This window comes from Suricata suricatta, chromosome 15 (genome assembly GCF_006229205.1).
Source record: "Suricata suricatta isolate VVHF042 chromosome 15, meerkat_22Aug2017_6uvM2_HiC, whole genome shotgun sequence".
In the NCBI taxonomy this organism is placed as follows: Eukaryota; Metazoa; Chordata; class Mammalia; order Carnivora; family Herpestidae; genus Suricata; species Suricata suricatta.
The window spans coordinates 11,022,772-11,036,201 of record NC_043714.1 but is presented as its reverse complement, the minus strand read 5'-3'; the positions used below and the strand labels follow the sequence as shown (position 1 = coordinate 11,036,201).

Below are 13,430 nucleotides of genomic sequence, written 5' to 3'. Positions count from 1 at the left end.
AGCTCTTCCTCATACTTTTTTACAGCTGCGTAGGCCTCCCTTGCTTGGATGTGTCATAGTTTTTTCACTCACACTATGTTTAGACATTAAGGTCATCTCCGAGTATTTTGCAGTTACAACCAATGTTGCAGTGAGTAACTCTGCTGACATGTGTTTTTGCATTGTTGGAAGGCATCATCAGGGTATTTTCCTAGAAGTGAGATTGCTGGATCAACAAGTAAGTGCATTCTGGTTTTATTAGTGATGGCCAAGGCAATACAGGTTTGCACTTTCACCAGCAACATCTGAGAGTTTCACCAATGGGATGTGTTGTCATATTTTTATTAAACTTCTTCCAATCTCCAATCTCATAGGTGAGAAATATTATGTTTTAATTTGAATTTCTAAATTATATTTTAGGGACATTTAAAAATCTTTTTAAGCATTAACTGTTTCTCCATTATTTTTCTTTTGCATCTTCTAGGATTTTATTTATTTTGGGAGAGAGAGAGAATATTGTATATATGCACTGGTCCTTTGAAGTTTCCCATCACGACTTCAACCACGTAAGTACTATTACCTACTAAGTAGCAGAACAACAGGATACTCCAGTGCGGGGCTGGCTTCTATTTTCATTTGAACACCAAAGCGCATGTATACTCCTATTTCTAAGAAACACAGGTTAGATATATCTGTTTGACTCTTTGTATAGTCAATTGTTATTTATTATGAAACGGTTTTCTCTCCTGTTATTTATTACATCTTATTATTTTATTATTGACTATAATCAAACCCTATGCTGTCAACCTTAGCACTGGGCTTCAATACGGGTTAACTGCTATGAGAGAATGAATATTTAATGTGTTCCAAAGCCAGACATAAATCATTGTTTGAATGATTAGACACATTTTGGTATCATTTACATTCCCACCTTCTCGACTGCTAGAAGATAAATAGGGACTATTTTCCTGTTAACAGGCTATTTTAAAACTAAAAACAACCTATGTATGAAGATCCAGTTCAGCTCCCATGTTGTTTGAATTATATATCAAAGTATATGCTACTTTTGCAAACAGCTGCTCCTGATTCAGTGGCCTTTAATTCAGAAGGCAAATAGTAATGCTGCCTTTATGAAGATTACAACTTCGGAATGTTACATGGTAAGGCATTGAAAGTGGTTTTATTTTGTTAGTGACTCGACAGTGTATCCACAGATGCTGCAAAAATTGACCAAAGATCAATTAAAGGCTCCATTATGGTAGGAGACATTCAATGACAGATGCTGATAACACACGTTACTGATAGGGACAAGAAAATAAGCACAGGGTAGAAACCAGATACTAACACGCTTTTGTTAATTGACTAAAGGATTCATCACATATATTTCTTTACTTAAAATTGTTTTAAATGTTTTGAGAGATAGAGAGAGTGAGCACAGAGTGGGGGAGCAGGGAGAGGGACACACAGAATTTGAACCAGGATCCAGGCTCTGAGCTGTCAGCAAGGGCCGGAAGTGGGGCTGGAACCCACGGACTGTGAGATCATGACCTGAGCCCAAGTCAGATGCTTAACCACTGAGCCACCCAGGTGCCCCATATATATTTCTTAATGGTAGATGAGGTGGGCGAAGAAAGAGGTAATGAATTACAGAAGTCCACCATTCACCCCTGCTGGGGCTGCGCAGGGGGGGCTGAGGGCAGGCCCCGGGTTTTCTTAGGGCCTTAAAACACATGTGCTCGTCTACTGTTCGTTTCTACCACTAGTTTCCCCTCATGTTCTTAGGGGAGACAGCATGGAAAAGAAACACATTTAAGTTTCCAAAGAATCATCCCTTTCCTGGCGTGGAGCATCAGAAATCCTGGGTGTCCTAACTTTTCCCACTCCTCAGTCATGAGCGTGAGTTGGAAGCGCAGTACATTTTATCTGAGCGCTTTAAGGAAAGAAAAGTTTATGATAACACTACTCCGGAAACTTGGTGTTCTCTCGCCTGTCTGGCCGCCAGGAGCGAGTGAGCACAAACCTGAGAACACGAGGCGAGTTCCCGCTCAAGCGTGAAGTCAGAGCCTCGATGGACTGCTGGGAATCCTCGGGGAAGACCGGCAGAAAGCTGTCCAAGCGAGGGAAGGATTCACAGTCGGTTCATACTCAGAGCTTCCCTAGAAACCCTTCGAGTGCGCGCCCCGGCGCCGAGAAGCAGGGGCCCCGGGAAACCCTTGCCCCACCATCTGCAACGACAGAAATCTTAATACTGAAGAGGGTGATCACAACTAAGCAAGATTTTTACAGAGGGCGTTAACCACGCTGCCCCTTTAAAAAACGGGCTGAAATACACGCTAAGACCTGTGGACTCAAAAAAGACATGAAAAAAAGATGTGGTCATAATAAGTAAGGAACACTTTTATACATAGGATTTTATTTTGCACTGCTGTAACAATTTCATTATAGACCAAGGGAGAGGGGAAAAAAAAGGATAAAACCACCACACTGAGTAAATTACTAAAGCTTTTCTACGTTCAACAGGATTTTCCATCTGGTAGATTTATTGTCATACCCCCTTCAAAACAGACAAGATGCTTACCCTATTTTAAAGATTATAGGTTGTCACTGAAAGAAAAATTTTACACAGTCACTGTACATCAAGGTTGAAAAACTGTCCTGCATGAAAAATATACTTAGAAATCATGGGAATAAAAGCAAAAGAAAACATTATTGTGTTTAAGGAAAGATTAAAGTCCTCGCAATGTGCCATCCAAATGTGGACATTCATTCTTCCTGGAGTCGCTTAGGTGCAGGGAGTTCTCGCTTCTGCCCATTTCGCTCATTATACTGTGTTTGTACCCGACAGTATTCATTAAGGCAAACAAATCCTTTTCTGAAGAGGTCTTAAAGAAATTGTGGACATACAGCAAACTTTTGGCATTAAAACAGGTTACCACACACATAGCCTTTAGTAATGTACATTAAGCATATTTTCTTGGACTAGTGACAAGAAAAGATGAACATGCTTGTTAACAATGTCAAAAAGTTTAAAATTCAGTGTCCAAGCAATTCCTAACAATGCTCTGTAGCTTTAAGCTCTAAACAGTATAGAATTTATGCAAATGCATTAAAGAATTCAAGCTTGGCAAAGGACACCCAAGCAGGTTAAACTGTATATACAGAAAGTAAATGATAAATACAGAATTCAAAGAGTCCTTCTGGTTTTCCTTATAGCCTTGAAAATGGACAAACTTTTGAGGACAGTTCTAGAATATTAAACATTAGGTCACCATGGGTGTTGGGAAACCTAAGCACACAAACTGATTTAAAATACTCAAGATGACTCTGTAGTGTTTAACACGGTTCAGTTCATAGGTAAGGGCACAAGACAACATTTAACAAAAATAATCACATCAATTGACCTAGAAATCAAATGCAAAGAGATATGAATACAATCTCCAAAATCTGTCTTTTTAAGTGAACATTAACCATTTATTCAAAGTTATACAAGAATCTGAAGGATTAACGTCTCCTGGGACACGAAGCCATGTCAGACAGTTTCGTGTCTCAGCTGAGCAGGAGGGGACAGTGGAAGAGGAAGTGAGCAGCCGCACGTGGGCAGCGGGACGGGAAAAACGGACTCAACAGCAGCCGCCCCCCGCCTGCTGGCCTCCCTGATTGCCTGCGTGTGTGGCATTAGTAGCAGCGTGCTGAGGGCCAATTTTAATGCCGTTTGCCTGAAATAAAAGGGGAGAGGGATAAAAACAATGTTAACAGGATCCAACCAGAGAATACCATTTAACTACCTTTAAAGAGCTCCACATAATTCTCAAGGATGGAATTTTACCCAACAACTCGGAAAAACATACATGGAGGGGATTTCTGCAATAACTGAAACAGTATCTCTTAGGGCACGCTCCTTCATTTCAGAAACAATACTGTGGAAGTATTTCCGGGAGGAGCCCCGCATCACACCAGGTCCTTAGGAGGAGGAAATGGAAATGGGGCAGGGCCTCTTCCCAGAGCATTCTCACAGCGAGACCCGGTCCGAAACCGGTGCTGCCGGTCATCCTTAAAAATCAAGACCGGCCGGCCGGTGCTGCTCCCTAACACAACGTGAAGTCTTCTCTCGAGACGGCGTTTCTGCTCCCTGTTGAGTCAGCTGCGCAGGCTCGGGGCACACGAGTGTTCTGTGTCATCAATAATTTCTATGATCCCCGAAGACATGGCAGCTTGCCAAGAACCCACACAGAGTAGCTCTTTCATTCATCAAACTCACACTTCTGTCTTAACCCTCACTCCCTAAAAACACAGCACTCTGAGCAAAGTAATACAGTAGCTTCAGAAAGTAAGCTCTTAAGGAAACTGCGCGTCACAGTAAAGCCCAGATTTATAGGGCTTGGCAGGTCCTCCGCAGCACCAGTAGCCTTGGGGTTTCTGGCTCCAGCTCGGTATTGACAGCAGCTGATGTGGTTTCTTTTCGCTCTTTTGACTCCTCTTTAATAAAAAGCATGCCCTATGGCTCATTGGTTTTGCCCCCTCTGGGCTGGTAGCAACTTCTTGAGGAATCAAGGAGCCAGACTTGGCATCGGGCCAAATAAATCGCACGGCCTGTTGGCTCCTGACAGCACACTCCCCTCCCAGCGGCTGCGGGCCCAGCAAAGCAGTCAGCTACTATATGAAACCAGACAGAGACAATGAACGTGCCCTTTTAAACAGAGGCCCAATGACTGTTCCATTTATATGGCATTAGTCTCTGAATGGTGTCGTCTTTAACTCAAAATCTACAGCCACGTGAGCTCAGAAGGTAGGATTTAGAAAATATATTCCTCCAGATTAAAAGGAATGAGAGAATCAAGTACTTTTTGGGAACCTTAGGCAAACGGTTGCATGTTTTAGCAAAGGGTATCAAGGCCAATAATGAAGAGGCTTGTTTCTGTACGGGCCAAGGGCCCCACGTGCAGCGAAGGCTTCCAGCACACAGCACTCCGAATCGTGACTGGGGGAGGAAAGAGGTTCTTTCCTTGGGAGCACAAAGTCTTACTAAGGGAATGGCAACCATATTTGTGTAATCCGAAATAAATAAGAATAAATGCACTGTGGGGATTAGGCGAGAAGGATGACCTTTGGTAAATACTCTGAATTACATGCTTCGGGGCTTTATATTTTATCCTAATCATATTCATCAAAACTGGCTCCAAGTAATTTTTATGAAAAAGACAGAAACAAAACCCAAAACAGCACTAATTGCCAATTACATATACTAGTCTCCTGGAAACATACTATGCTACATAGGGAGGAATTTCCAAACTGGATACATCCCTCTCTCATACTAGACAACAGAGAGAGCATCTTGCATTAGTCACAGAGTACGTGCATTTACACACTAGAAAATTATTCCCCAAAGCAGATGACACCATATGGACATGTGGATGAAAGTGGAATTTCTTCTCTCTTTGGAGGATGTATCTAATTTTGCATTGCTTGCAATAAATGGACAGAGTCACTTATTTTAATCCATTTTCAGAAAGCGATGCTCTATTGGAACATAAACATTTATCCATTATAAACATATAACAAATTTTCAGTTAGATGATTATAAGTTTAATGTGTTAACGGACATCATAAATTCATTTTAGGAAATAAAAAGAATATAAAATATTGAATCTATGTAATAACTAAAATTCTAAATTAATATTAGCCAATAATATATATACATATGTACCTCATTATTAATGTCAAAGACTCCTTCTTGGATTTTTTCATAAATTTCTTTTGCTGTATTAATAAATGCCTGAAATATAAAGTAGAGAAGTTGATTCCAATTATTTAAAACCACAACAGTAAAACATTATATAAAAACCCTGTAGAATATCATAGTATTCCATATAAGAAAATCAACCAATGTAATACACATATTAATCCATAGAATAAAAGGCAAATACCACCCATCACTTCAAAAAAGGCAGAAGCAGCATTTAACAAAATCTAACAAGCTTTTGTGATAAAAACACTCAACAAAATAGGACCACAAGGGGACTTCTTCAATCTGATAAACAGCATCTATGAAAAACTCAGAGCAAACATCATACCAAGTAGTGGAGACTGAACGTTTTCCTAAAGATCAAGAAGAAGGCAAGGATGTATATGAATGTTCGTTATTTCCAGCAACAGCCAGAAATGGGAAACAACATAAATATTAGTCTACTGATGAATGAAACCCAAAACATGGTATAACCTTATAATACAGGATTACTTGGCACTAAAAAGAAAAAATGAAGTACTGATTCATCCTACAAGGTGGATGAATCTTGACAGCGTCATGCTAAGTGAAAGCAGCTACGTAGAAAAGACCACACATGGTATGATTCTGTTTACTGAAATGTCCAGAAGGGGTCAATGCATGGGGAGAAAAAGTAGATTACTGGGACTGGGAGAAAAGGAGATTAACTGCCAGCGTATGGGGTTTCTTCTGGGTGATAAAAATGTTCTGGAATCAAATAGCAGTGATGGTTGTGCCACTCGGTGAATACGCTAAAACCCAGTGAATTGTGCTCTTTAAAAAGGTATGTTTTATCGTGTATGGACTATATCCCAAAAGAAAATTTCATCACTGGGGAGCAGCGGGGTGTGTGTGCGTGCGCACACGCAGAAATATAACGTGGGAACAGCACACGTGAGACAAAGATGTCTGTTAGCATAAACTGCATGAAGTTCCATGTTGAAACTAGCTTACTTTTAGAGGCCACTGTTCCAGGAATCTTTTTGTCAGAACAATGTATTAGTTAATACGCAGTTTAAGAGGGAAAGAATCAAAGGAAACTTATGATAAAGAGATAAAAAGCAGCTCAACTTTTATGCCACAGTGAATGAAGTTTCACCCTTTTTCCATATAGCATACTAGGTTGACAAAAAAAAATCAGTGTTAAAATACTAAATCAACTGAAGCCTCTAAATACCCAAATCAGCCCACACGCATCTATATTTATGAAAAATATTAAGCTTTTAGGGTGCGGTCGGCAGAGCATGCGAGGCTGGATCTTGAGTTTGTGAGTTCTAGCCCCACCCACGCTGGGGGTAGAGATTACTTAAAAAAATACATACATATACATATATAAATAAAATAAATATTGAAGCATTTTATAAAAATATGGCCAACGCTACAGAAGGTGTTCATAAACTCACGTTCTAACAAGCCGATCTGAGAGATCATAGACCACAGTAAGTCAGGTCCTCTTCAGCAGGCATTCTATGAAAATTCACGAAGCCAGGCTGTTCTCCACTAGCACCAATACGGATTTAAATCCAAATTTAAAAAGTAAACAGGTTCATGGAGAGGAACCTATCATACCTTTCGTCTTGTCTACACTGGAAACACTGACTGCTGAACTTGCCACCGGAGCTTTTGCTTCCTAATTAACAGGACTGATATGTTTTCACCTTTAAAGGCCTTACAGCTCCCCAGAGTAATCAATCTGCTGCAGCTCAATTACTGCACCAAGAACACACCAGTCAGCGGAGGAGACGTGAGCGACTGCGGCAGGGGCACAGAGATATGAATATGCATCAACTCTAAGTGGCTGATCGAGTCATCAGAGAGGGTCAGGAGGACTTGCAGCAGAATAATGAGAAGAATTAATCACTGCAGACGCACAAGCACTCAGGAAGCGAGCGCGCTTTCCGTGCGCGCGCTGGAGTTACCGTGAAGGAGAAGCTGGCGTCCAGCCAACTTCGGATTGATTTGCATCCTTCAAAATTGAAGTTAACCCTTATAAATAAGGAGAAACTTAACTTTATTTCCAATAACATGTCAATTATGGTGATGGCCTCAGAAGCCAGGCTAACTAAATATTGAAGTCAACAGATTCGTAAACTCACAGGGCTGGAAACCCTTAAAGGGACACCCGTATGCGTACATCTACCCAGAACATCAGACACAACTACAGGACCCCATAAATGAGTTCACACGAACAAGCACCTGTATTATAAAAGTCACTAAATGTGCCAATTTATGTAATAAATGGACTTTTTTTGCTAATCTGTTGATGAATTATTTTAAAAACTGGCTCAAGAGAGCTATACTATATGAAGTTTCCTAAGTCACTTCAAATTTTATTACATGAATAGTACTTAACACTTTATTAAGTACCTTTAAGAACAGTTATACGCAATGAACGTAAGGTGCATTTTGGATCTGAAATAAATGCAGTTAATTTCACTACAACTGAAATATAACAAATGGTTATATTTTCTTTCAAGATTCCCATCATCTCAATGAAATCGCCTTCAGACAATGCTACATTTACCTGCCATCCAACTCATGATTATATACTGAAAACACTGAAGTATCTTCCACTCTCTCTAGGCATATAAGAACACTATATGTGTGTGTGTGTGTGTGTGTGTGTGTGTGTGCGCGCGCGTATATGTGTGTATAAATATAAATATATATGGTGTTTTATATATATATACTTACATATATATATATATATATATATATATATATATATATATATAAAAGAACACACATATATATGGGTTGTTTTACCTACATGGCTGCAAAATTAATAATGTTTAATATGTACTATTAAATGATTAATGACCAATTTTAAGGAGTCCTCAGTTTAAAACCCAATGTAATAAATACAGACATTAGTTCACGTGTTTTAAAAGTCTGTGGCTATAGACAAATTGTTGAATCCCCAAATTTAATGAAATTAACCAAACGTTGTTAAGGCTTATTAGAGATGAAATGAAACTTTTAAGATAAGAGCCTTGGGTGTTACAGACAATGGCTGTCCCCTAAAGCTGCAAGCATGTTAAGAACTCAGAAAGATAAGAGATACTTCTTATAATAACTGGCTAGTATTTTAATTGCTCATTTTGTTCTAGCCACTAAAAAGTAGTCCCCATACATATTTTTCAAGGTAGAGATGTAACAATGTGAAATATCTCTAGAGCACAGACAAAAGTGAGGCAAAGAGCAATGAATTAACCACATATGACAAAGCCTTTACACTAAAATTCATCACGCTTTCATGGGACAGTCTTAAACTTGATATTCCGCCTAATTTTAAACAAAATTTTAACTAGTTTTACTTTTTTGCTTTCCCAAGCTATAGAAACAGAGTCTGAGGTGGGGGCAGGAGAAAGAAGAGGGGAGCACGCGTGGGCGCGCTGGGCTGGGAGGCGGGGACGAGCCCGGGCAGTAGCAGAGCAGTGGTGGGAGTGTGCAGGCGGCAGCGGCTGTGGGCGAGACCTGTGGACATGTCACAGCCCCTGATGGCGACTCCAGTGCTAGGGACGATGGCTCATGTCATTAAGGAGGGAGGCTGTAACCTAGGGAATGAATCTGGAATACTTATTCCTTTACTATCAGGAAAGTGAAGCAAGCTGATGGCACACCTACAGAAAAATGTTAACGTTAGTTCGTGCAATACTTTCAGACCATGACAACCCAAAGATCACCGCAGGCTTTGTGACACATAAGTTGGAACTATAAGCTGGGACATCACAACTATAGTCAAATCTGAGTATTAATAAAGAGGCCGCAGAATAGGGGAAAAAAAAACATTTGCTGAGAAACCCACGTCAAAGGATTTGACTATCGGCACCATGAAACAAACAATATCTAGGCAGATGCACAATTACGAAGTAGACACGGATTTCCAGGTGGCCACGTGTATGCGGTGAGCCTCCCGCTTGCCCGTGTGGGACTCCCTCCAGTACCAGAGGCCTGACTCTCTCTTCATTGTACCAGTAGCTTCCCTCTTTGCCCTACTTTGATTAATTGCCATGGTCTGTCCTTTACCTTCATTAGCTATTAACTGCCTTCTACCTCTGACACTAATCTTTCAACCCTTGGCAGTAGTTATCTGAGTGGCCCTAATACCTAAATTGAAGTAAATTCTCAGGGACTTCCATTGCAAAAATTAAAACAAACATATCCACAAAGAACTATAAGTGCACTAAATTCAAAAAAATATTCAACACATACACTGATGCATATCCTATGACCCAAGGGCACCTATTAAATTGTTACCTGACTCAGCACTTGCCCCGGAACTATGGAAGTTACAGGGACCGCCACCGCACTACAACAACTTGGGCGGGAGAGTCTGAGCACAAGGGCTGACATCTCTACTGAAGATGCGAGAAAAACGCCTCCTGCAGAATGCGTACAGGGCAGGATGGAGGCAGGCCTAGATGCAGGCCAAGGCCAAGGTGCTCACAGGGCCTTTCTTCACAGCCGACGAGACAGAATAGAGGCAAAGGGGGAAATAATGTGTCATTTTTATTATGGTTTAACCGTTTTCCAAGCAACATACTGAAAATAAATTGTCTACAACAGAGAAGATTTAAATGATTTCCTTATGTGACATGCTGCCATCTGGTGGCAAGAAAAAAATGTGGAACATCTGCGAGGTAAGAATTCCAAATAAGTCCAAGTCTCTTAGTTCCATTTAAGTATCTTGAACAGGTGCCCTTGGCTGGCTCAGTCGGTGGAGCATGTGACTCTTGATCTTGGGGTTGTGAGTTCAAGCCCTATGTTGGGTGTAGAGATTACTTACAGACAAATCTTTAAAAAATAAAATAAAATAAAATAAACATCTTGAACAGATGCTAGATGGTAAAGTATCCTGTAAAATCGGTGACTCTTTAGTATCCTTCTGAAAACTGGGCAACACAAAGTAACAAAAATGCTGTTTGATTTTCTTCTCATTTCCTAATGAATGCTACGAACACCATGGGTAGGCATCCATCTGATGACGTCAATGACAGCCAATATTTACGGAGTACTCACTCTGGGCCGGTCAGTGTGCTAGTACTTTGTACGGGTTTTCATTGTTTTGGGAAGAAATTTGCTTCTAAGAAAATCAGTGGGATGACAAAGTTACGCCAGGAATATGAGCAGAATGGCCACGGGTGGGGTTCTCGAACCAGACTGTCCAGGGTCAGGCGCCAGTGCCTCCTCTTACTAGAGCTGCCACTTTGGACCCACACGAGGAAAGTGACTGCGTGCCCACTTCACAGAGTCGCTGGGAGGATGGATGTAACCACCGAGAACAGTGCTGAGCAACTAGTAAGAACTCACTTCCGGCTGGCTTTCATCACCTGGAACGTGGGCGGGCAATGGCGTGTGGGGAACAATGGAAGAGGTGCACATGCTAGCTGTGAAATGTTTCCCAAAACACTGTGACTAAGGGAAAGAAACAGGGCCTAATGCTCTTCAGTGAATGAAAATACCTTGACTAAATAAAAGCTCAACATTTAAAAAGTAAGTGAGGGGGCGCCTGGGTGGCTCAGTTAAGCGCCCGACTCTTGATTTTGGCTCAGGTGATGCCATCTCATGGTTTTGTGGGTTCAAGCCTTGCATCAGGCTCTATGCCACAGTGAAGAGCCTGCTTGGGATTCTCTCTCTCCCTTTCTCTCTGCCCCTCAACTTGCTCTTGCTGTCTCTCAAAGTTTACAAAACTTAAAAAGTAAAGTGAGCAACATAAAATATGTACAGTGAGCACTGAAGAATCAAATATAATGAGAGAAGACTTAAATATGCAAAGACAGGGAAATCTTGTGAAAAGAACATTAGACTAGAATTCAAGATCAGGCAGGTTAAACACAAAACTCCTCCAAATTCTGGGCTTTAAAATGTTCTGATTCTAGGGATGCCTGGGTGACTCAGTTGGTTAAGCATCTAACTCTTGATTTTGGCTTAGAGCATGATCTCACTGCAAGACTGAGCCTGACGTCAGGTGCTGCGCGGCCAGCACAGAGCCTGCTTGGGATTCTCTCTCCCTCTCTGCCCCTCCCCTGCTCTTTCTCTCGCTCAAAATAAATAAGCTTAAATTTTCTGATTCTACTTGATTTAGTTTCACTAAGAGAGAACTCATATGTATATTATCCAATACAATGGCTTCCAAATTATATTTCATGCAGGGGCCACCTCTTCTGATGAGGAAGGAAGTAGGCAGAGCCCTATGAACCTCCTCTTTCCTTCTCATTTTTCATGGCCTATTATTCTCTGCTTTCATTTATTTATTAAGTTTATTTATTATGAGAGAGAGTGTGTGGGCAGGGGAGGGGTAGCAAGACAGAATCCCAGGCAGGCTCTGCACTATCAGCACAGAGCCTGATGTGGAGCTCAAACTAACCGTGAGATCATGACTTGAGCCAAAATGAAGAGTTGGATGCTTAACTGACTAAGCCACCCAGGCATCCCTCTGTTTTTTTTCCCTTTCATAGTTTTCTGTGTTTCATTAGAAGAAAGAGGGCCACTGCTAAAATTACCAATCTACAGAAGCTCTCATTATAGAGTGAGGACTCTCTAAAGACTGAAGGAGAAAGGACTTGCCCAAGACCACACACAACTGTAGTAGCAGAAGCAAGATAAGCAGGATTAACATTCTGTCCATAATTGTCTTCCCTTTATCAGGATCACTTCTTATCTTTAACACAACTCGGAGAATTTTCATTTATTTTATATTTGCACTTCCCAATGGAATTGATGAAGAAAGGTTGGCTGGCAACAAGCAAACCAGTAGAGTCTAACCAATAACCCGGGTAAGAAATGAGGGCCTGCTGAACCAACAGTGTGACAAGAATGGGAAGCAGAGACCAGAACCTTAACAGGACTTGGTAAACAACAGGGCAGGAATGGTAAGGAGTTTTAAGGATGATTCCGCTTTTGGCTGAAGTGATTGACATGGTAGGGCATGCTGTGAACGGAGATAAATAAAAAAGGGGAAAAATCAGATTTCAAGGAGAGAATGACAAGTTTGTTTTAGACACATGGAGTTCTAATGCTTATGTCATATACAAGTGGGAAATTCTTGGTAGTTGATCTCCGTTAACTGTGTGCCTATACATGAATATGCATAGTGGATGTGTGAGTATGTAAGTGTGTGATATGCACTTATCAGCATGACTTTCTCCAGTAATGTTTAGCTACCTTGGTTTAGGAGACAAAATGGTTAAAACTTTCAAAACTAGTTTGGCTTAGATGATCCTTCAAGTTCTCTAAGGGTGATGGCCAAATAAAGGGGCACGAACTGCTGCTAGTCAGCAAAATGTTCCAATCGGGATGAGAGTAATAAATATTTACTAAATTAAACACTCCTCGAAGGATGCTGGAAGCCTCATAAGGTCAAGGTAAATTTCCAGTGGCAAGCCGTGTGGTACCCTTGACACAGAGAACAGGGTGCAGGGGAAAACAAAGCCTTCAGCTCATGCCACGCTCCAGCTCTATAGTGACACCTGTCCCGCCACTTATACGGCAGCCCAAGGCAAGGAAGATGTCCTCTCAATGCAAATTAAGTCTGTTGGTTCTCATGTACCGGGAGAGGACACAAATATTAGCAAAAGCCCTTGAAACTGTTCGTCTTCTTAACTAAGAAGTCATGTGTTCTCCCTAGACATAGAAATCCACCTGTCCTATCCCAAGTGTAGACGGCCGGGCAAGCCGCTGCAATCTC

At 41.1% G+C, this 13,430-nt stretch overlaps 1 protein-coding gene across 1 annotated transcript in view; it reads right to left on the bottom strand.

Annotated features, from left to right (window-relative positions):
- Positions 1 to 2,365: 2,365 nt before the first annotated feature.
- The window catches only part of RAB2A (RAB2A, member RAS oncogene family), an 81,648-nt gene continuing 70,583 nt past the window's right edge, over positions 2,366 to 13,430 (bottom strand). The window contains exons 7-8 of the mRNA XM_029923385.1: positions 5,684 to 5,752; positions 2,366 to 3,695 (exon numbers count right to left, since the gene is read on the bottom strand). Coding sequence (XP_029779245.1) covers positions 3,600 to 3,695; positions 5,684 to 5,752 — 165 coding nt within the window. The 3' untranslated portion in view covers positions 2,366 to 3,599. The remainder of the gene's footprint in view (positions 3,696 to 5,683; positions 5,753 to 13,430) is intronic.